The sequence below is a fragment of the Onthophagus taurus genome, chromosome 1 (assembly GCF_036711975.1).
Source record: "Onthophagus taurus isolate NC chromosome 1, IU_Otau_3.0, whole genome shotgun sequence".
Classification (NCBI taxonomy): domain Eukaryota; kingdom Metazoa; phylum Arthropoda; class Insecta; order Coleoptera; family Scarabaeidae; genus Onthophagus; species Onthophagus taurus.
Window position 1 is genome coordinate 38,374,721 of NC_091966.1, and position 25,373 is coordinate 38,400,093.

At 31.1% G+C, this 25,373-nt stretch overlaps 3 protein-coding genes across 3 annotated transcripts in view; 2 read left to right on the forward strand and 1 right to left on the reverse strand.

Annotated features, from left to right (window-relative positions):
* The window catches only part of LOC111419787 (uncharacterized), a 119,081-nt gene that overhangs the window by 28,524 nt on the left and 65,184 nt on the right, over positions 1–25,373 (reverse strand). Inside the window, exon 5 of the mRNA XM_071201289.1 lies at positions 458–678. Coding sequence (XP_071057390.1) covers positions 458–678 — 221 coding nt within the window. The remainder of the gene's footprint in view (positions 1–457; positions 679–25,373) is intronic.
* Positions 12,580–13,826, forward strand: LOC111420592 (carbonic anhydrase 7-like). The gene is made up of 5 exons (XM_023053608.2): positions 12,580–12,751; positions 12,808–12,858; positions 12,911–13,084; positions 13,143–13,393; positions 13,453–13,826. Exons 1-5 carry the CDS (start codon positions 12,697–12,699, stop codon positions 13,786–13,788), a joined length of 867 nt encoding a protein of 288 aa, XP_022909376.1. The 5' UTR covers positions 12,580–12,696; the 3' UTR covers positions 13,789–13,826.
* On the forward strand, positions 20,802–21,835 carry LOC111420593 (carbonic anhydrase 1-like). The gene is made up of 2 exons (XM_023053609.2): positions 20,802–21,177; positions 21,231–21,835. Exons 1-2 carry the CDS (start codon positions 20,895–20,897, stop codon positions 21,803–21,805), a joined length of 858 nt encoding a protein of 285 aa, XP_022909377.2. The 5' UTR covers positions 20,802–20,894; the 3' UTR covers positions 21,806–21,835.

Here is a 25,373-nt window from a genome sequence, read left to right on the forward strand (position 1 = left end):
CAGCTGCAGCTATACGAATAGCGATGCTGACGGCGTCGCAAATACCTTTTAACTTGACAAGCTTAGTGCTGAACTACCAGAGAAAATGTCGTTGGAAACGTCCGATATTCAGAGAATAAAACGAACGACGAAAGCATCACTTTGAAATTTAAAACGTTCTCGATAATATTTTTCTCTATATTATTTCCATCAATTTGAATTTTAATTTTTGTTTAAAATATATGGAATTAATCATTCATAGAGTTTATATTTTATTAATTTCACCATATTTATTTTTATTGATTAAAATAGAGAATATGAACGTAGAGAAAAATATGGAATTAAATTTTAATCCCCTTCGTTTGGATGCGTTTACAATGTTAATACAAAAAGCATTTTCACAATTATTTCAAGATTTACTCGGGATTAAAGGGATTATTGGAACTACGTTTTCAATTATTATTAAATATTACTGTACCATTTCGTCGACAGATGAAAATCTATTCAGGTATCCACTCAATGAAAAAACAGCAGCCATTTTCGTCATAATAAAAGCTGCACCAGCCGTGAAAAAGCACCATCCATAATAGTATTCATATAAAGGTTCTGTTGATGATTCTTTATGGTACTGCGTAACCTCCAACATCGTTTCAGACAAAGTTGAAGCGAACACCACAAGTCCAGTACCGAGTAAGAGGGCTAAAACAAAAAAAAATCAAATTAATTTAGTAATCAAAAATTTGATTCTATCTTAAATTTAAGCATGCGATAATTTCCGCTCGTTGAGTTTCACTTGAACTCATTTGATTGGTCTTCAAAATTGTATTAAACGAGGAATGAACTCGATTTATCCTTTTTTTTTGACGCTTAATTGAGGATCGTTAAAGGAATGCCTCAAGTAATAAAGTTCTCCAATTCGCAACGGCTCTGACTTCAAAGCCGTTCCAGTTACGAATGAAAAATTAAGCCATCGCGGAAAGAAATCGTGTTGTATTTCAAGGGTTGTGATTTTTTTAAAAGACGTTCCTTCCTAATTGGTTCCCGCCGTGTCCCTGTCATCGAGACCGGAAAAAAAAAATTACGATGAAGAGGATCAAGTTGGATTTCATGGAACAGTCTTAATTACTGAACAGACCGCGGGCGTCGTAAAAAAAACTAATAAAAAGAATACAAGAAAAAATACGGATACAAACTTCCGAGAATGTCTTTTGAATGAAATTAAGAAAAGGAACGATCCCTGTAATACTCGGATGAGCTTTAAAGGTGAAGTTTTACATCGCGCCGTTGTCTTAATGCGACGGTCTACGGGGAAACATCCGAGGAAGTTTAATTTTTATCACCGGTTTGGGAGGACCGCCTATTTAAATAATTGTTACCGTAAGGTACTTATTTACAAGAGCGTCCTTAACGAGCGGCAGTTTGTTTTGTGTAAGTCTCGAGGGTGTCAAAGTAAAGTTTTTGTCGACTTGTAAACTTGCAGAATTCTCGCCTCCCGGCTCACCGTTTAAATTAAACAGAATCGTTCGTCAAACTATTTAATCAACCATCGATCAAACGGTCCCAATATCTTTACAAACTTACCCAATAATATAGTTACACGACCCAAAAGTGAGACGTTAAAGTATACCGCATCATTAAATCTTGCTCCGATATAAACTGAGATCGTACCTTAGACTTTCAAGTCGCACCTAGAACTAGGTTTACCTTCTAACTTCGACCTTTTAGTGTTGTTGGTATGGCAGAGCTGTGATGGGAATTCCATTAAACTCGCTTCAAATAGATTTAGTTATTTATTAAATAGATTGGAAGTTTGGAAATGCTATCGAAGTACTTGGTTATTTATACGTAAAGTTTATTTTAGTTTAAAGTATTTATTTGGTAAACAGAAATTATGGTGGAGGCGCCAGTTAAAAGCACAAAACTAAATTATATGTTATTAAATAGTTTCTAAATTTATAAAAATAAACGGGTTAATATTTAGGATGTTTTCACTAAGTGACAGATATCAAAAATTAACTACTTTAATAGTTAACGACTATTTTCATGAATGAATAATAGAATTCCTAAACTAGAATTACTTTATCATATCTATAAAGTTATAAATGTTACACAAAACTATATGTTACAAACACTCTGTTATCTTAAAAAAACTAGAGACGCTCCAGAGAATAATAACTTCGAATTAACAAATTTTTGATATAATGAGTTGATTTCGTAAAGAGACCAATTCCACGAAATATATTTTATGGTTGAGATTTGAGAATGGAAAGTTGAGTGCGAGACATACTCAGAGCTGTATTGAGTAAAAATTGATTTGCAATGTTGCTACTACAGGTAAGATGTTAATTAACTTAACTAGTTTTCATTAATTGAGCTGATCAATATTTTGAGAGATGGAGGTTACCTATGTTGGAATTATCAAGAAAAGTGAAGTACACATTTTGCCTGAGAAACGATCTAGAAAAGTAGATTCGGCAATGGTTTTACTGAGAATATTACCATAATTTTGTACGTATCGAAAAAGCCTCTGAAAAATCGAAGATAATTGCTTACTGTAATAATACCAAAGCTGGAGTAGATTTCCAAGATCTAGAAGATAGCCAATGATGGCCAACTAACTCAACTGCTACTTATGAAAGATCTTGCTTTGTCTAACTTCGTCTAAGCAAAATACAAAATATTCCCAAAGTAACAAAATTCGTCCTAGTATTCTGTCAATGCGAGGATATTCCACAGACTTAGGAGCGGCTGTAACGATAAAGGTAGATTCCTGAAAAGGAACACATGCTCCACATGTCCTTATCAAGAAAATGTACTCCATACAATTATTTCCAATGTTCTCAAAATATATGTAAAACGTGTTATTAGTTTTTCAAATTTTGTTTAAGTTATGTATCTTCAACTAAATTAAACACAAGTTTCATAAAGTTTCGTTTGATTAGTAAACTTGTATTTTAATGTTTGATGAAACGTGACCAAGAAGCTTCTCATACTTTTTGTTAAAAGCGCTCATAATAAGATAGCGACCAGTGGTTATGTTCCAATTTTGTAACGTTGGTACTTAAGTCATACTTCCATAAAAACTAACTTGCGCCTCGGTCGCAAGCGATCTCGTCTTGATTAAGTTGAATATACTTGAAAACTGTCCAGCTTTCCAACTATGTAGTATTAATGTAATGCCTTGGTCGCTGGCAACCTCAGCTTGATTAACTCATAGATCTTTGCAAAGTATCCGTAGCTTTTTATTAGTTTCGCATGAATTAAACGCCTCGGTCAAGCGAGTTCCGCTTATTTTTTTCATACATTCTTGAAATCTGTCCAGGATTCTATCAATATGTTCATAAGACTAGATTAAGTCATACATCCTTATAAACTATCCAGCTATTGATTTGGTATGGATGAAGCTGTAAGCGACCTCGGATGCTAGAACTGCTCAGGTATCTCTATAATGCTGTAGATGCTTTGACACTACAGACACCTACTATACAGAAATGCCACACACTGTCAATCATCGCCAAATAAGTTTTTAGCTACCAGCAAAAAGGTGTATTGCAAAAAATTTCTTCTTAAACATAATATTGGATTATATTTAAAGTTGGTGTGGTCATGAACAAAAAAATCTTCTTACAACATTTGTTCCTAGGGCCTTTAACTGATATTCCTTCTCTCTTTCTGTTCTTGTGCACGTGTCAAATTTTTACAAATCAATCCTTGAATGGTTTACTAATTGATGCCTTTTGACTACGAAATCATTCTGGCTAACAGAACAAGAGCATTATGTATAATTCGTCAAGCATTATTGTTTGCATCATTTGTTTCCTGAATTTTCCTTCATATCAACTGCGATAAAATGCAAGCGTTAGATAACAGTGTTTATGGACCATCTAAAAAATGCAGGAATACAACATGTCAAAAATGAACTATAGAGAGAGCTGTAAGGACTACCATGAAGTCATTACGATGCTAGAGATGCTTTTATAATAGGAATACACCCTGGTAAAGGTTACCTAGTACCAATATATAGCTGAAACAACTTTTAGACTAAAAAAATGTAATAAAGTTATAGATTCTTTAATACCAGAAATATCTTCTATATTCGAGGTTTTCTAGTATATCTATTACACTGAGGTTGCTTGGGAACAAAGATGAGCTACAGAACAAGTTATATGTCATACACAGATTTATGAGAGATTTTCATGCAATTTCAGTGGATAGTACAAATTAATTACACATAGAGATGTTGGTGCACGGATAAAAATCAATACTAGGCTCTATATGTGAGTTGATATGAGTTATATGCATTTAAAGTAGTATAGCGATATTGCCAACTAACTTTATATCTGTGCAACTTATAAAAAAATGGTAGGTATAACTCCATACGGCATCACTGCAAAAAGAGTTAACCACAATCGCCCGCGAACTACCATTACTCTTCATCAGTACACCACACGGTGACAGCTATCTATATTTTCGATTTTTACCCGAACGTGTAGCTTGTTGCTAAAGGGAGATAACAACTATGTTTCGAGGACTCCTTTATTTTCGGGAATGCTGAAACATGGACAATACGGCGAGTGTATTGTTTGGGCTTGAATTCTTCGATTTCCAATATGAAAGGTTTCTTTACCGTGTTGATCATTTGACAGATTAACGTGTTGTTTAAAATAAAATAAAATAAAAAGTAAAGAAAATCTAAGGTTTTCCTTTTAATAGAGATAAACTAAAAAGTTTCGTTAGTGGTTATTACTTTTTCCGATAGTTCTGGGAACGGATATTATGGCTATCGGAACTTTGAACTTGGGATGATTATGATATCGGTAGAGAAGTTTCCAAAGTATTTGGTTCATTCTTATATCATCTAGAGTTTTAACAATGTATGTGAACGTTAAAATTCGAGACTTCTAAAAAATCCTTTAATATTTTTGGAAATTTATCAAACAGGAAACTAATTTAATCCTTCATCTCTACATGAACTTAACTCAACATAAATAATTAGCCGTCATAGACCAGTTTGGAATTTCTAAGCTTGTTAATGTTCCAACAATAATATTTGCCAGCTTTGCAAGGAATTCATTCCCCTTTTCACTGCTACCGTGCATAACAAACAATTTCGTCCAGGGTAATTCTCGTAGTGAAATTAGTTGTTGAATTCTGTGAAGGTATATAGTATTTCTCAGACTCCGAGTAGTTCTAGTACAAGCTATTGCAACATTAAAGTTAATAAATTCATCCACAAGAATTATTTTTGTAAATTTTACTTATATTTAAAATTTTCCTTGAAACTAATCATCACTGTTACATACAAGCCTAACATGTCATGATAAAACTGCAGTGATGAATCAATCAGTAATAATAAATAACGAATTTGATTTGGGCTTTTATGTAGATAAGATTGGGGGCAAAGGTGACATTAATAGAGCTTTTAAATTGGAATGGTTAGAAGGATACTTTTTCTCCCTATTCAAAACGAGGTTTGTAAAAAAATTGTGCACTTTTCCAGTTTTCATTGTAAGATTATATTTGCGATTATTGTATAATAGCAACAATTTTTAAATTTGTAATCACGTAGTTTTGAGTAAACGACAAAAAATGAGTAAATATCTTCTGATGTTTAAAAATTTATATCTCAAAAAAACTAACACATATTTTGAAAATCCGTTTCTTTTACTGGAAAGCCAATAATTCGTATTACAAACGCTGATAATTTCACAATGATTTATTAAAATTCCTAGTTATTTTGATGAGCAAGTAGTTGCTTAAAACGAAAAATGAGTAAACGTCTCTTTGTGTTTAAATATAAATATCTGAAAAACGAAGAGATATTTTGAAAATCCATTTCCTTCACTAGAAAGCTTATAATTTGTATCACAAATGGATATAATTTCATACTGATTTATTAAAATTCCTTTTTTTTATGATTTCTTGAAGACGAGAGCAGTTTGTTTATTTAACCTGAAAAATGAGAAAATGTTTTATTGTGTTTAAATATTAATATCTCAAAAACGAACAGATATTTTGAAAATCCATTTCTTGCACTAGAAAGCTTATAATTTGTATAACAAATGCAGATAATTTCATACTGATTTATTAAAATTCCAATTTTTCATGATTTCTTGAAGATGAGAGCAAGTTCTTTGTTTAACCCGAAAAATGAGTAAATTGTGTTTAACAATTAATATCTCAAGAACTAAAAGATATTTCGAAAATTGGATTCTTTCATTGGATATCTTATAATTTCTATAACAAATACTGATAATTTCATAATGATTTATTGACATCTCGATTTATTATAATATTTTGAAAATGACTGAAAATAGTTGCTTAACCCGAAAAATCTGAAAATGTTTTATTGTGTTTAAATATTAATATCTCTAAAACTAAGAGATATTTTGAAAATTCATTTCCTGCACTAGAAAGGTCATAATTTGTATAACAAATACATATAATTTCATACTGATTTATTAAAATTCCTTTTTTTTATGATTTCTTGAAGATGAGGGCAAGTTGTTTGTTTAACCCGAAAAATGAGTAATGTTTTATTGTGTTTAACAATTAATACCTCCAGAACTAAAAGATATTTTGAAAATTAGATTCTTTTCTTGGAAAGCTTATAATTTGTATAACAAATACTGATAATTTCATAATGATTTATTGACATCTCGATTTGTTATGATTTTTGGAAAATGACAAAATAGTTGCTTAACCCGAAAAATCTGAAAACGTCTTATTGTGTTTAAATATTAATATCTCAAAAACGAACAGATATTTTGAAAATCCATTTCTTGCACTAGAAAGCTTATAATTTGTATAACAAATGCAGATAATTTCATACTTATTTATTAAAATTCCAATTTTTTATGATTTCTTGAAGATGAGAGCAAGTTCTTTGTTTAACCCGAAAAATGAGTAAATGTTTTATTGTGTTTAACAATTAATATCTTAAGAACTAAAAGATATTTCGAAAATTAGATTCTTTCATGGGAAAGCTTATAATTTGTATAGCAAATACTGATAATTTCATAATGATTTATTGACATCTCGATTTGTTATGATTTTTGGAAAATGACTGAAAATAGTTGCTTAACCCGAAAAATCTGAAAATGTCTTATTGTGTTTAAATATTAATATCTCAAAAACGAACAGATATTTTGAAAATCCATTTCTTGCACTAGAAAGCTTATGATTTGTATAACAAATGCAGATAATTTCATACTTATTTATTAAAATTCCAATTTTTTATGATTTCTTGAAGATGAGAGCAAGTTTTTTGTTTAACCCGAAAAATGAGTAAATGTTTTATTGTGTTTAACAATTAATATCTCAAGAACTAAAATATATTTCGAAAATTGGATTCTTTCATTGGAAAGCTTATAATTTGTATAGCAAATACTGATAATTTCATAATAATTTATTGACATCTCGATTTGTTATGATATTTTGAAAATGACTGAAAATAGTTGCTTAACCCGAAAAATTGGAGTATGTCTTATTGTGTTTAAATATTAATATCTCAAAAACGAAGAGATATTTTGAAAATCCATTTCCTTCACTAAAAAGCTTATAATTTGTATAACAAATGCATATAATTTCATACTGATTTATTAAAATTCCTTTTTTTTATGATTTCTTGAAGATGAGGGCAAGTTGTTTGTTTAACCCGAAAAATGAGTAATGTTTTATTGTGTTTAACAATTAATACCTCCAGAACTAAAAGATATTTTGAAAATTAGATTCTTTTCTTGGAAAGCTTATAATTTGTATAACAAATACTGATAATTTCATAATGATTTATTGACATCTCGATTTGTTATGATTTTTGGAAAATGACAAAATAGTTGCTTAACCCGAAAAATCTGAAAACGTCTTATTGTGTTTAAATATTAATATCTCAAAAACGAACAGATATTTTAAAAATTCATTTCCTGCACTAGAAAGGTCATAATTTGTATAACAAATACATATAATTTCATACTGATTTATTAAAATTCCTTTTTTTTATGATTTCTTGAAGATGAGAGCAAGTTCTTTGTTTAACCCGAAAAATGAGTAAATGTTTTATTGTGTTTAACAATTAATATCTCAAGAACCAAAATATATTTCAAAAATTGGATTCTTTCATTGGAAAGCTTATAATTTGTATAACAAATACTGATAATTTCATAATGATTTATTGACATCTCGATTTGGTATGATATTTTGAAAATGACTGAAAATAGTTGCTTAACCCGAAAAATCAGAAAATGTCTTATTTTGTTTAAATATTAATATCTCAAAAACTAAGAGATATTTTGAAAATCCATTTCCTTCACTTGAAAGCTTATAATTTGTATAACAAATGCATATAATTTCATACTGATTTATTAAAATTCCTTTTTTTTATGATTTCTTGAAGATGAGGGCAAGTTGTTTGTTTAACCCGAAAAATGAGTAATGTTTTATTGTGTTTAAATATTAATATCTCAAAAACGCAGAGATATTTTAAAAATCCATTTCCTGCACTAGAAAGCTTATAATTTATGTTACAAATGCAGATAATTTCATATTGTTTTATTAAAATTCCAATTTTTTATGATTTCTTGAAGATGAGAGCAGTTTGTTTGTTTAACCCGAAAAATGAGAAAATGTTTTATTGTGTTTAACAATTAATATCTCAAGAACTAAAAGATATTTCAAAAATTAGATTCGTTCATGGAAAGCTTATGATTTGTATAACAAATACTGATAATTTCATAATGATTTGTTGACATCTCGATTTGTTATGATATTTTGAAAATAACTGAAAATAGTTGCTTAACGAAAAATCAGAAAATGTCTTATTGTGTTTAAATATTAATATCTCAAAAACTAAGAGATATTTTGAAAATCTATTTCCTGCACTAGAAAGCTTATAATTTATGTAACAAATACAGATAATTTCATACTGATTTATTAAAATTTCAATTTTTTATGATTTCTTAAAGATGAGATAAAGTTGTTTGTTTAACCCGAAAAATGAGTAAATGTTTTATTGTGTTTAACAATTAATATCTCAAGAATTAAAAGATATTTCGAAAATTGGATTCTTTCATTAGAAAGCTTATAATTTGTATAGCAAATACTGATAATTTCATAATAATTTATTGAAATCTCGATTTGTTATGATATTTTGAAAATGACTGAAAATAGTTGCTTAACCCGAAAAATCTGAAAATGACTTATTGTGTTTAAATATTAATATCTCAAAAACGAACAGATATTTTGAAAATCCATTTCTTGCACTAGAAAGCTTATAATTTGTATAACAAAGGCAGATAATTTCATACTGATTTATTAAAATTCCAATCTTTTAAGATTTCTTGAAGATGAGAGCAAGTTGTTTGTTTAACCCGAAAAATGAGTAAATGTTTTATTGTGTTTAACAATTAATATCTCAAGAATTAAAAGATATTTCGAAAATTGGATTCTTTCATTAGAAAGCTTATAATTTGTATAGCAAATACTGATAATTTCATAATAATTTATTGACATCTCGATTTGTTATGATATTTTGAAAATGACTGAAAATAGTTGCTTAACCCGAAAAATCTGAAAATGTCTTATTGTGTTTAAATATTAATATCTCAAAAACGAACAGATATTTTGAAAATCCATTTCTTGCACTAGAAAGCTTATAATTTGTATAACAAAGGCAGATAATTTCATACTGATTTATTAAAATTCCAATCTTTTAAGATTTCTTGAAGATGAGAGCAAGTTGTTTGTTTAACCCGAAAAATGAGTAAATGTTTTATTGTGTTTAACAATTAATATCTTAAGAACTAAAAGATATTTCGAAAATTAGATTCTTTCATTGGAAAGCTTATAATTTGTATAGCAAATACTGATAATTTCATAATAATTTATTGACATCTCGATTTGTTATGATATTTTGAAAATGACTGAAAATAGTTGCTTAACCCGAAAAATCGGAGTATGTCTTAATGTATTTAAATATTAATATCTCAAAAACGCAGAGATATTTTAAAAATCCATTTCCTGCACTAGAAAGCTTATAATTCATGTAACAAATGCAGATAATTTCATATTGATTTATTAAAATTCCAATTTTTTATGATTTCTTGAAGATGAGAGCAAGTTGTTTGTTTAACCCGAAAAATGAGTAAATGTTTTATTGTGTTTAACAATTAATACCTCCAGAATTAAAAGATATTTCGAAAATTAGATTCTTTTCTTGGAAAGCTTATAATTTGTATAACAAATACTGATAATTTCATAATGATTTATTGACATCTCGATTTGTTATGATTTTTGGAAAATGACTGAAAATAGTTGCTTAACCCGAAAAATCAGAAAATATCTTATTGTGTTTAAATATTAATATATCAAAAACGAACAGATATTTTGAAAATCCATTTCTTCCACTAGAAAGCTTATAATTTGTATAACAAATGCATATAATTTCATACTGATTTATTAATATTCCTTTTTTTTATGATTTCTTGAAGATGAGAGCAAGTTCTTTGTTTAACCCGAAAAATGAGTAAATGTTTTATTGTGTTTAACAATTAATATCTCAAGAACTAAAAGGTATTTTGAAAATTAGATTCTTTCATTGGAAAGCTTATAATTTGTATAGCAAATACTGATAATTTCATAATAATTTATTGACATCTCGATTTGTTATGATATTTTGAAAATGACTGAAAATAGTTGCTTAACCCGAAAAATCGGAGTATGTCTTATTGTGTTTAAATATTAATATCTCAAAAACGCAGAGATATTTTAAAAATCCATTTCCTGCACTAGAAAGCTTATAATTTGGATAACAAATGCAGATAATTTCATACTCATTTATTAAAATTCCAATAAGTTCTTTTTTTAATCCGAAAAATGAGTAAATGTTTTATTGTGTTTAACAATTAATATCTCAAGAACTAAAATATATTTCGAAAATTGGATTCTTTAATTGCAAAGCTTATAATTTGTATAACAAATGCTGATAATTTCATACTAATTTTTTGAAATTCTAATTTATTATGATTTTTTGAAAATGACTGAAAATAGTTGCTTAACTGAAAAAATGATAAATGCCTTATTATGTTTAAGAACTATAATCTCAAGAACTCTGGAGATATTAGCTTATATATAGCTTATAATTTGTATAACAAATGCAGATAATTTCATACTGAAAATTACTGAATATCTGATTAAACCAAAAAAAGAATAAACGTTTTATTGTGTTTAAACGGTTTCACTAAATAATCTGATCCAGTTGATTTAACGAAGAACGTGCCCCAGAAAAAGCGGGATCTACACCGGAAGTACTCAGAATTAGTCTTTACTATATAACTGAAATGCTTCTTTTTTGGTCTTACATTTTTGATATATTTGCAGTCTTAAACTTGTCTTGCCAACATCAATAAGAACAACCTATGTTTGGTTATACATAAAGTTGTATCGAATGCTTTCATAAGCTACTTCACAATTTATATACCTAATAGCTTTTATAGAAATAAAAGAATGAAATGGTATTTGCGGTTTTAATCAAGATTAAACAGTGTTAATGAATAAAACAATTTTAAAAGACTTAGTAAAATTACGAGTCTTTTTTTCCGAGTCGTTGATGTTCCTTTTTAAATTACAGGACGCGTGTAAACTCGATTATCTCCATCCAATTTTCGCGCTCCCATTCTCAGGCGATTTCGGTGGGGGAATTATGCGAGGATTAAAACCGCACATCGCGCTAAGTGGGAACGTAATTATCTTTTCAGTAACATTAACGACTGGCCCGCGGCGATGAATAACACCGCTATTTTCATATTGCGGCCCGTTAGCCGAACTAATGAATTGTAACTAGTGGGCCCTAGCATCGAGCGTCCGTAATTTCGGAGATTACCGAGCTCCGGGCATAATTCCGCACTCACTTTGCGCAAGGCCCAAGAAGTTATACCGGCAGTTAATTGGATTTCTCGGGCAGACGTGAAGTTTTAACTGGCCCGGCGAGATGCATTATGGAATTGTCGATGGGAAATCCGAAAACGTCAAAACTAGCCGAGTTTATATTCAACGAATAAAGAGGATTCATTAAATACGTGAAAAATTTGTTGGAGCCGGCGCCTCCGCCAAAAATTTTAACCCACATTTTCTGGCTTATCTATTAATTTAATCTTTATTCATGTGGCCGTACAATCCCATTTTGTGTTACTACAGCAGCAAAAACACGGAGGTTATCTCCGTTCATGGCCCATGTAATCCTGAAAAATATGCTTAACCCGTTAAATGGTATCGCGGGATTTGACTGAACCGACGGTATATCAAGTCGCACCTAATAAATACGCGCTATCTGACAGCGAGAGTGTGCCACCGGAAGCGCTTGCACTGTCCCAACTCTATCGTCGGTCTAATCTATGGTTTCGGCTCACTTTTCCATGAGATACGCCCAGCGAAATTCTCATGTAATACGTTTAATAGGATGGGGCTTAATCAGATGATGGAAGACGCTTCCAGTTTTCCGAGTGTAACTTTTGATAAGTTACTTTAAAGGATTTTAACTGAGTCAGGATTTAGTACTGGGGATTACATATTTTTTTGGCGATTACTTTTTTTTAATACACAAGTCGTCACAAGTCAAAATTATTACAAATAACATGTCACGAAAAGCAAGACAATCTTTTACAATTTTATACACTTAATTTTAAATAAGTTTTTTAATGAAAAGGAGTTATAATCTTCTGCAACATGGCGAGGACATCAACATCGTTAATATATAGGATAATTTCATTAATATTATTAAGTATACTCAATTATCTTTTTAATTTTTTATTCGTTATTATCATTTAAAGCTTTTAGTTTTCTTATATGAAACGATTGGGGAAGAAAATTTGTATCATTCAAGTGGGGGTAATAATAATAAAATAAATGCGATTAGTATTCTTTAACAAAACGTTTTAAGGTACCGCAAGTTGGGTAAATACTTACAAAGAGTGTGGTGGTAAAAGACAATCCCCGATAAGTTTACCATCCGCGGCGAAAGCCAAAGCTCAAGAAAAATTCCCCAAATTTGAAAGAAATAACATGTACGATTCAATCCCTGATTTTTACAAGTTAACCAAGAATTACCACACAAGTACTTTTATATCGAAACAACTTTACAATCAATATTAACCCTAATTATTCTTAATTAGTTCAAATGGAACCAAGATTTGGAAGCGGGGATAGACCTAATTTTACCGGTGGACCACTTCACAACACATACATTTTGGAGCAACTTCACTTTCATTGGGCCGCTGAAGATGAGGATGGATGCGAACACAGCGTCGACGGGCGCAAAGCCTCAATGGAAGCCCACGCGGTTCATTTTAATTCGAAATATAACAACATCGGTGATGCTTTATCTAAAAGTGATGGTCTTGTAGTTGTTGCTTATTTCTACAACGTGAGGATATCGCTTTAATCATAACGACTCGTAATTAATAAGCTTAATTAAATTGATAGGCTTCAGATGACGTAAAAAATTCAGCAATGGACGCATTAACAAATTCATTCGCCTACATCTATGGTGGTAAAACAAACGTTACAAAAAAAACAAAAAGATTTCCAATATCCAAATTAATCCCCGAGATTCATCATGGTTACCTAACTTATCCAGGATCGTTAACCACCCCGCCTTGCTCTGAAAGCGTGACTTGGATAGTATACGAAACCCCAATTCCGATTTCGCATAAAAATATAGGACGTTTCAGGGAATTTTACAAAATAAATCCATACCTTAAAAATAATTTTAGACCTTTACAAGAACTTAATGATCGCGTCATTATTGGAAGACCGTGACGTAACGAGAAAATAATAAAACTGTAATTTTGATTGAAGTATGCGTCTTTATGTTAATTGACTGAAAACACTTTGTGTTCGCGAAGACCTCCTGCAATTAATTGCGAACATAATTACGTTTGAAATCCGTCGAAATTCATTTACATTTCGCCGCGTTTGGTTACCAAAGCAAACAATCGCAAGTTTAATTCCGAATCCACGCAAATTTTAATTGCTGCATTAATTATATATTTCAGGGGCGGCCATAATTAAAGGGCCTCCGTGGCTCGTTCCAACCGGAAACGCAATCGTTAACTTCCGAGAGCTATTTACAAAACCCGGAGTCCGCGCAAATTGTCCGTATTGCCTCGCTGGCCGTTAATAGGGCTCGGAACCGTACACCTGAATGTTCTCCTAACCGACAAAGCTGCACGTTACCGTCCCGTATGGGCTTCTAATTAAGATTATACGGTCACCGTAACCGTCGGCTGTAAAGTTTTGAAACGCCCCCCTGCAACAAACCGACGCCTATGAGTTGAAATGACTCCAACTGCGGCGACGCCACTGGCAGGGAGCTTTCGTTAGGTCCGCATCCGCGCGTATAAATTAGAGAGCGCATTACCTCTACGCGCCGGCAAGGCTCGGAATTACACTGGTATAAGCTTACTAATTTCAACGTAGAAAATTAATTCCTAAATAGCACCGGCGCGAACTTTCCCTGTCGGAATGGGACGAGAATAAAACGTAAAATGGTCACCACTTAACGTTACTCCAGTTGCGTATTACGTATTAGTTACGGTTTGGGGAATTCAGATTAGTGAATCTCCAAGCCTGGATATTAACTTTTAGTAAAATGAGCTTGAAAATAGTTGCCTGAGCTTTAAGTGAAACGCCACCAGGGGGGTAAATTTACAATTTAATTCAATTTAATCTTTCCAAGCTTTACCTTGGAACATAACAGAACATACACCCTATTATTAAACTAATACCACACACACCATTTATCCTACATTAAATTTATTATCAAAATTATTTTCTAATTTTATTAGGTTTAAGCGTCATAATTTATAACCATCAACACATCATTAATGATGTAGTTTACAAAATTTATTGTCAGTATACAAATTACACTAGTATACAAGAAATATCTCGAAGACTGTGATATTTATGTGTTTTTTATAACATAGAATGTTGTGCTGATTCTGAAACTGTCTTTAGTTTTTCTCCATCACGTCCAGTTCGAGATATACCCAAAAATGTGGAAAATCGTAAATTAAAAAACATAGTAACGGTTCATGTTCAGTATATTTTTTATTTTGCATAGTGTGCTTCTGTAGCTACATGGACATGAAAGTAGAGATCCAGACAAACATTTTGAGGTATTGATGGCATAAATCGGACTGTCCGTTATTTTGCTACAGCCTAAAACAACTCGACAAAATCAAATTTGGCATTTTTTCCATTTTTTTATCACTTAATCCCACCGTAACGAAAAAGAATTATATATGAACAAAAAAGTTAGCTATTCTATCCTGTAGAACATTTAATTCTCTACATTTCGAAGCATTGGACACCATGGTCGAACGTATTTTACCGGGGATATCGTTAATTTACGACAATCGTGCAAAATTTCATTTTTGCCATTTTCACCGTATTGTTGAAACATTATTACGAACAGTTTTTTTTAATAAAGAGGTATTTTTACTGTTCCAGGCACTAAGTATGAACATTAAATTCACTGACATAAATATTATTATTTTTTAAATACAACAAACAATAATATTCTTGGAAAAAGTTTTTAATAACTCGCGCGTTTACTTGTTAGATCTTTTTTGGCAAAAGAAATTCTAATTGTTAAAAAACAATCACAATAAAAAGTGTTTTTTAATAACTCCACTTCATTATACAGGGTGATTCACATAAGAACCGACACAGAGCAGGGACATGTAGAGGACAATAAATTAAGATGATTTAACGCAACTTATCTCTATACTAAGTTGTACCTCTGAGGAGTTATAGACCTTCAAAGTTGGGTCTTAAATTTTTAAAACATTCAATATCTTCGTAATACATTAAGCTAGAAAAACCAAATTTGGTATACGTTATGAGTGTACCGAGGGTATTAATTGGTAGCAAGTTGAGACCAATTGAGGCATTTCATAGGGTTGATTAAGGTTTGATGGTCCTCTAAATTTTGATTTTTTTTAACCTCTTGGTGGATTTAATACATTATTATCTCATTTCATGTAGAATTTAATTTTAAAACGTTTTTTACTCTTATTATTTTTTAAAAAACGTTGTCGTTTTCATAAAAAACTCAAGTAACTAATGACACATATTTCGTTAATGCTACTTAAATCATCGAAACTTCAGTAGTCGGCTGTGAAATTGTACGTAATTTTAGGAATAAATTGTTTATTATAACCTAAAAAGACATCATCCATAAACAAATTTAGTTTAGGTATAATAATTTTCTTGTGATAAAGTGAAAATCTCCAAAATGTCAAAATTAAGTACTTTTGATTTTAAAATCGATTATAAGTCAAGAATGAAAGGTGATGGCGAAAAGTTTTTTAGGAATAAATTATTTATTATGAACTAAAAAGATATTATTGATAAACAGATTTTGTTTAGATGTAATGATTTTCTAGTGATAAAGAGAAAATCCCCATAATGTCAAAATTGAATACTTTTGTTATCAAAATCGATCATTACTCAAAAATTAATTGTGATGGAGATAAGTTTTTTTGAAATAAATTGTTTATTATGAACTAAAAAGACATCATGCATAAACAGATTTGGTTTAGTTATAATGATTTTCTAGTGATAAAGAAAAAATCACCAAAAAATTCAGTACTTTTGGTATTGAAATAGATCATAACTCAAAAATTAAAGGTGGTTGAGAAAAGTTTATTTGAAATAAATTGTTTATTATGAACTAAAAGGACATTACTCATAAACAGATTTGGTTTAGCTTTAATGATTTTCTAATGATAAAATTGAGTACTTTTGGTATTAAAATTGATCATAACTCAAAGATGAAAGGTGATGGAGAAATGTTTTTTAGGAATAAGTTGTTTATTATTATTTTCACTGGGCCTGTCCTGTTTGTATCCCAAAGATTACAAATTATCAACTAAGAAGACATCATCCATAGACAAATTTAGTTTAGATATAATGATTTTCTAGTGATAAAGAAAAAATCACCAAAACATTAAAATTGAGTACTTTTGTTATTAAAATTGATCATAATTCAAGGATGAAAGGTGATGGAGAAAAGTTTTTTAGGAATAAGTTGTTTATTGTCAACTAAGAAGACATCATCCATAAACAAATTTAGTTTAGATGTAATGATTTTCATGTGATAAAGAGAACATCCCCAAAATGTCAAAATTGGGTGTTTTTGGTGTTAAAATCGATCATAACTCAAGAATGAAAGGTGATGGAGAAAACCTTGTCGTCAAATAACTTTGTAATCTGTTTGTCAAGTTTGACGTACAATTTCATAGCCGACTACAAAATTTTCTCTTATTTTAAGTAATATTACGAAATACGTGTCTTTACTTATTTAAGTTTTTAACGACAAAGTTTTTTAAAAAATAATACGAGTAAGAAAAGTTTTAGAATTAAATTCCACATGAAATGAAGTAGTAATGTATTAAATCCGCCAAAAGGTTAAAAAAATCTGTCAAAATTTAGGGGACCATCACCCTTAATCAACCCTATGAAATGCCTCAATTGAGTTTAATTTGTTACCAATTAATACCCTTGGTAGACTCATAACGTATACCAAATTTGGTTTTTTTAGCTTAATGTATTACGAAGATATTAAACTTTTTAAAAATGGAAGTGCCAACTTTGAAGGCCTATCACTCCTCAGATGTTCAACTTAGTATAGAGGTAAGTTACGTTAAATCATCTTAATTTATTGTCCTCTACATGTCCCTGCTCTGTGTCGGTTCTTATGTGAATCACCCTGTTATGTGAATATATTAGAACCTTGTTCTGCTAAACACCTTGTTTTTTTTTTAATATTTTTTGGTATAAAAGGAGAATATATTGCCATAATATTTAGTTCTTCTTGAGACACCTCAGTGATCTTTCGTTTAAGAAAATAGCAGTGTTGTAAAAGTTTTGTTGATAATGGCTAGCAGCAGCAGAAGTTTTCAATGCAAGAACAATCCTCATTTGTTCTGTTTTATTTGCGGACAATACATTATTGGGATGACGGGACGACCAATTACAATTCTTATAAGACAGGCGTATTCTCATTATTATTTGGGGTTTGCTTTGACGAATTTAGACAAGCCCTGGCCAGCCAGCTTCGTATGTCCAAATTGCGGTATAACTTTGAATAGATGGATGGCGGGTGAATCTAGTTACATTATAGTTATGGCTAACCAAAGTTAGCCAGAAGATCAAAGCAAGTGTATTAACTGATAAATTTTGAGTTGGATTAGTAAAATCGACATTTTCATATTCCAGTTGGCACGGTTTTTCCACACAATGTATAGCTACTGACATTTCAACTAGAATTAAATGAGTTGGGTTTAATAAGTTTGCTAAAAACGGACCTCTTTAACTTTTCCTATAAGTCTTAATACATTATCTAATACATAATATCTCCAAGATATAATGCGTGTGGCTAACTTTAAATCTGTTGCTGATGCTAGCTAACATCAGCTGCTTCAAAGCAGCACAAAAAGCAATTTCCATCTCTCTCCATTCGTTCGAGTTGCGGAATAATCTCGTTTTCCATTGCTTACATCCATAACATGAACAATCTCATCTCGTCCAATGTTGTAGTAAAATTGCTCTTTTAGAAACATTTCGTTGTTTTGATCTTCTTGGCTGATCCCTAACTTCTGTAACGTAATTTTTTAAGTACTTTAGCGTAATAAGTATAGCATAATTTTAGATATGTCGTCAAGCAAAATGTAGTGTCAAATTATCCACTGATTTTGAACGATAGTGCAAGTGCGCAAAATGACGAGAGGGGATATTCACGACCTCTTTTAATATTCACGTTTAAATGTATTTTAATCATAAAATATGTATAAAAAATAAAAATATAGAAAACATATAGGTACTATCCAATAAATAATAATAATGCAATACACTAAAAAACAAAAAAGGATTTTATAGCCGATGTTGAAATATACGTGATTTAATAAAAACAATTTGATACTGTTGAAAGAGAAAATAAAAACGAAATAATACAACATTTAAAATCAATTTTTAGATTGTTGTCCGCGTTTAGTTTGTTTCGAGTCGGATTGTATTGTATTGAGTTACAACACCTCTTCACCGATGCATTATACCGCGCAGATTCAACTGTATATATTATAACAAAATAGACCTCTTCACGCATCGATAAAAGTACCTCACCATGTTTTATAACCATTTTGATGCTCAATAATACAAAGCCTCCAATAAGCCTATTTGATACAAAATAATCAATTTTATTTTCATCGCTTCACAATATATTTCGTCATTTTAACCAGCGCAAATCGTGTGCAAATGAACATTGTAACCTTCGTTATACTTTGCTCATCTTCACATGGTGTCAATATTCAATTTAAACTTATTTTTGATTATTTTTAACGATCTTTCTTTGCTAGTCGAACACCTGAACAACTTATTTTTGACCAAATGACGATTTCCTTTTATTTCCACCGCTTGCAAAATATGGCACTTACAACCCGAATTTCTAGGCTTTTTATTTCGTCAATAAAACATTAAAAAAGAAAGTAGAGGTTATAGAATGGAAGATATCAGAGATGACATTAAGATGGATTTATTACGGATTTTATCTAACTTTATTACTCCAAGGGCTTTTCGTAAGTATTTCATTTCTATGAATAACATAAGAGCAGTTAGAGCAGATCTGTTATTCTGTGCCAAAGTCGCTCAAAAGTTTTGAACCTGATCCTGAAGAAGGTTGTAACAGGGCATCCGAAACGTCAAATAATATTTTAATTCAATTTCACCTGGAAGTGTCTAGATGTAATTTTATTTCTAATAACACCGGCTTTGACAACCTACGAACTTATTGGTCTATATACTGATTTATATATGTACATCTAGTAGTACGTACATTTTTTCGCTATCTATTAATATTGTCACTACTTATGTCTTTTAAGGAAACTTATTCATTTTCATGTAGTTCATATTGAGTATATTATTTTAGTTATTATTCGAGGCGAAAGCGCATTCCGAAACATTTGCCGGTGCCAGATTTCTAAAGCCGACAAATCGCGGTTTGCTATTCTCGTGTGTCTAATAATTGCATCCATAAACGTTATCATCAATAGTGGGCGAAGTCACCCTTCCTGTTTCACTCCTTCGTTAGTGGCAAATTCATTTGATATTCGGTTGTTGCTTGTGACCTGATTGCGAATTGTATTGTAAATTTTAGTTAGTAATCTTATAACTTAAGTTATTCATCACCTCTTCTTTGGCATGACCAGTTTTTTCTTTGTTACGACGTCAAAAGCTTTCTCGGCTTTAGTTGTGGTTTTATAAGTATTCTCCGAGTCTTTCCAACCTTTCTTACAAATTTTATACAGTAACCCGATTTTTTAGCTAGTAAGTATTTTTAACTAGTAACCGTTTTAAATAGTTATAAGAAAATTCTTAATATTTATTCTTTACATTCCCAATAATGATGGATGCACTAGTCAAAAATGTGAAGAAAGCCTTGATGACCTAGAAGGTTTTAACCAATTATTTCCAATACGTGTTGGGCGTTTAATTAAAGATGGAATGGGCCACGATCGGCACTAATCCAATTACGAGTTCATTAAGAGATTTCGTCCCCCAAAGAATGTCTTCATGCATTGTTATATTTGGTTTTTATATTAAACATAAAAACTTATTTAGATCATTTTTTTAAGTTTGTATTAATAGATATCGTAGCATATTACGTATTAAAATTAGACATACACTAAGTTGAATGAAAGCTAGAATTAATGACATAAAAGCATAACCCACCCAAACTATTATTTAAGGCAGGAAATAAAATGACATATCATAACGATAACTAGAAATTGTCAACTCATTGTCAATTTGTATTATGTCAATAGAAATTTTAGGCTCTGGCAATGGAAAGATCTCGATAAAAAAAAATGGCTAGTAAAACATCTTTATTTATGTTCGTACTGATTTGTTTTCAATTAATCCCTTTATATAATGAGTTAAAAGTCGAAAAAGAAAGACATTACTGCCAAGAAGGACAACACACCTGGGAAGGAGCGTTTAAATCATGCGCAGGAAAAGAACAATCACCGGTGGACGTACCTTGTTCAACATGCAATGTAGCGTTAAAAACAAATTTTCCAAACTTCGCATGGAGTCAAACGTATTATGAATCACCTAGATCTATAAAATTGATAAGAACCAAAGATACCGGTATAATCCCCCATAAAAATTCCGATATAAATTTATGTTGTATTTTATTGTAGTGGGATTACAACCATGTGGAGTTAAAATTAAAATTAAAGGTGGTCCTCTACGCGATACATATCAATTGGATCATATACATTTTCATTGGGGTGATCATGATAATATTGGAAGCGAACACTCAATAAACGGAAAGTATTTTCCCATGGAGGCTCACGCTGTATTTTTTAATACAAAGTATGGGAAATTAAAGAAAGCGGAATTACAAAAAGATGGTATTATGATTATGGCGTATATGTATCACATCGTTTCTAAAACTAATGATATCGCGATGAATTGCGTTACATGCTGTTTTGAAAAATTTTATTCAAGATCTAAAAAGATAACAATTCCGATTCCGTTTCCAATGGCACGATTACTTCCCCCTTTTCAAAGACGTTACGTCTGTTACGCTGGTTCATTAACTACTCCGCCTTGTCACGAAACAGTTACATGGATAATTTTTGATAAAATATTGGAAATATCTAGAGAAAATATTGAAAGATTTCGAGATTTGTACTGCATCGATCCTGGATTAAGAAATAATTACAGACGTGTACAACCGTTAAATGGAAGAGTATTTGTTGCCAGAGCCTAAATAAATTTTTATAAAACAAAATAGATTTTTTTAGTTATTATTTGAGGATTTATTTAACTCGCAATATATGAATGCAGTAAATATAGTTACGAAACTACTATGTACTTGCACTGCCCCTCATAAAATGCAACATAGCTTAATAGTACAGGAATTGGGTAGTTTTGCAATGGAAAAGTTTTTCTTGAAAAAGGTGACGTTTTTATGATAATTCTATGTTTTTGACTTAAGAGACGCATGGCTAAACCCAAATGATTTTAGTTCTAGTGTTAATTCTAGTGACAAAGCAAGTGTAAAACTAGAACTAACACTATACCTAGAACTAGAGTACCTAGTTCTAGTTTTGCACTTGCACTGTTGGTATGAAGAACTAACACTATACCTTAATTAGAACTAGAATCATTCGGGTTTAGCTGTCTTTAGAGACGTGCGGCTAAACCCAAATGATTCTAGTTCTAGGTCTAATGTTAGTTCTAGTGACAGTGGAAGTATAAAACTAGAACTAACACTATACCTAGAACTAGAATCATTTGATAAATGTAACCAAAATGGGCGATGAATGGTTTTACACTTTGATTATACAGGGTGATTCATAAGTAATGGGCCAAATTGTAAATGTACGTTCAGGAGGCCAAAATAATAATATTTTCATTAACCATAATGGGTCTTAGTCTGCTCCTTACTGAGATACAGGATGTTAAAACGAAAAAAATAAAATAGATTTTTGTTAATAGATCAGCTACTTTTCTACATAATGACTCATAGTTGACTTATAGTTTTTGTAAGGGTAAACAATAATGTGTGAGAGGATTTGAGTTAACTCGTAGATGTCGCCACATGCGCCATATGAATTAGATGAAATCAGCTACAAATTTTTTATCGCTCATTATTTTACAACATACTTGTTTAATTTGGATAGCCCCATCATTTCTGTAGAAAAAAGCTATACTTCTTTGATCTTGAAAATATTAACGATTTTCGAGATATTTGAATTTTACTAATTCACTACACTACATTTCACGGTGGTCGACGTAGCATTAATCTGTTAAGACACAAGCATGGCATGGAATGTTGACATTTACCTAACCGTAATTGATAATTGATAACAATATTAAACTGAAACCATAAAAAAATTACGTAATAAAACAATTTATTGTACGCCAGTTAATAAAACGAAATACAACATTAGAACAGACTTGAACTAAGACCACTTACGACAACTGTTATCAAAACCTACATGTTAATGTTGTGCGAAGTTAAATTAAATTTAAGCTTAATTATGAGCTACTGCAAAAGGTTTTCAACATGACCACCACCAGCATTTATACACGCATTTAACCGTTTGGTTAAGGATTGTCTGACTTTAAAAAATGTAGCAGGATTATTTCGTATTGAATTGGCTGCATCTTGAATTCTATTCCATAACTCGTCTCGTGTATTTATAGTAGGTTCAGCATAGACCATTGATTTCATGTAACCCCACACATGGTGGCCACTGAAATTCACTACCACGTCCAATCCAACGGTGAGGGAATGTTTCATTCAGATGTTCGCGCACAGCACGTGAAAAATGTGGAGGAGCACCGTCTTGCATGAACCACATATTTCTTCTTAGTTGTAATGGAAGATCTCCCAAGAGGTCGACTAAGTCATTATTTAAAAAAATTAAATATGACTCTCCATTTAAATTAGGAGGTAATTCAACTGCACCACACATTTATTTTAAACTCGTGCTGGAAATGTCTATCTTTTTTTAAACGAGGGTTTTCGGTTTCCCAGGCATGACTATTTCGCCAATTAAAAACTCCGCGTCTGGTAAAGGTTGCTTCATCCGTGAAAAGAATGTTATTTAGGAATGTTGGATTATTATTCAATTTTCCTTTTAGCCACTGACAAAATTGAACTCTGATTCGATAATCTGTTGGAAGTAAATTTTGCACAGGTATAAAATGATAGGGATATAAATTTTCCTTGTGTAAAATTCTAGTCACGGATGGTTGGCTTATTCCAGTTGCTGCAGACAATCGACGAGTGCTTATTTCAGAATTTTGCGCAATTCTTACCAAAATTTCATCTTCTTGCTGCGGAGTGATAATCTTAGGACGTCCTGTATGATATTTTGGACGAAATGAACCTGTTTCACCCAATCCATTATAAATATTTTGAAATATCATCCGGTTTGGCTGCCTTCTGTAAGGGTACATTTCACGATATTTTCTGGATGCTGCTTGCCCAGAAAAACGTTCTTGTGCGTAAACGCATAACATGTCTCTTATTTCTTCGTTTGAAAAGTGATTATGTCTCGACATTTTGATTTATGTTAGGACAAGAATGAATCAGTTTACTTAACAATAAAATGTTTTAAACTATTCATTAAACGTAAAAGCTCATTGACGTTTCATAATTCATATGGCGCATGTGGCGACATCTACGAGTTAACTCAAATCCTCTCACACATTATTGTTTACCCTTACAAAAACTATAAGTCAACTATGAGTCATTATGTAGAAAAGTAGCTGATCTATTAACAAAAATCTATTTTATTTTTTTCGCTTTAACATCCTGTATCTCAGTAAGGAGCAGACTAAGACCCATTATTGTTAATGAAAATATTATTATTTTGGCCTCCTGAACGTACATTTACAATTTGGCCCATTACTTATGAATCACCCTGTATATAATATGGATTGAGCTAACTGAATATATCTACTAACAAAAATGTTGCTCAAGGTGAATAGACGCAGATGGAAAGCGATAATGTGAAAGTGTAACAAAGATAGATATATTATATGTCAGTACGCTTCTATATCTAACTCACTTCTATCAGTACACCCATTATATGGCAGTACGCTTCTATGTCTATCTCTGTTCGATCACCTTGCGCAAGCTATCTCTCTCGTTGGCTCAATCCATATTATATATAATCGAAGGTTTTACAATGTTTCGAGTGAAATCCTCACTCTTCTTCAGGCACTGAAGGAATATATATAAAAAGGTGATATATATATATAAAGAAAAGATATAAATTATAAGGATAGATATAAGTGTGTAAAACTAATTTACCGTCAAAATTTTTATCGATGTTGAAAATGATTATGTTGTCGACACAAGTAGTGAAGATAGATTAATATTAAACCACGTTTACGCAACGGTTTAATTATAAAAGTATTCGTTATCTATTCTGTAAAGAAAACAAGGTTCACTTCTTATTCGGTTCTTAACTTGCTAAAAAATATAGTTATTAATTTCGAGAGAACAGTTATAAAACAAAATGGCGACTTACTTATTCTGTCAAAAGCACGACGAACACGCAAGCGGAATATCTTTTCAACAACCGACAATGAAATGTAAAAAGTTATTTTGCTGTATGAACAACACGTTGTTAACAGCAATTATTGTCAAGGGTGTTAAAAATAGATGGTCAGCAAAATCAACTATCGGTTTAGCGAGTTTTCGAAAGACCGTTTCACAACTTATAACAATGGCGTACTGACGTTAAAATAAATGTAAAGCGCATGCGTGATTGACATATAATATTCTAGTGAAGAGGGATGATGTTATGGAGGGGGGG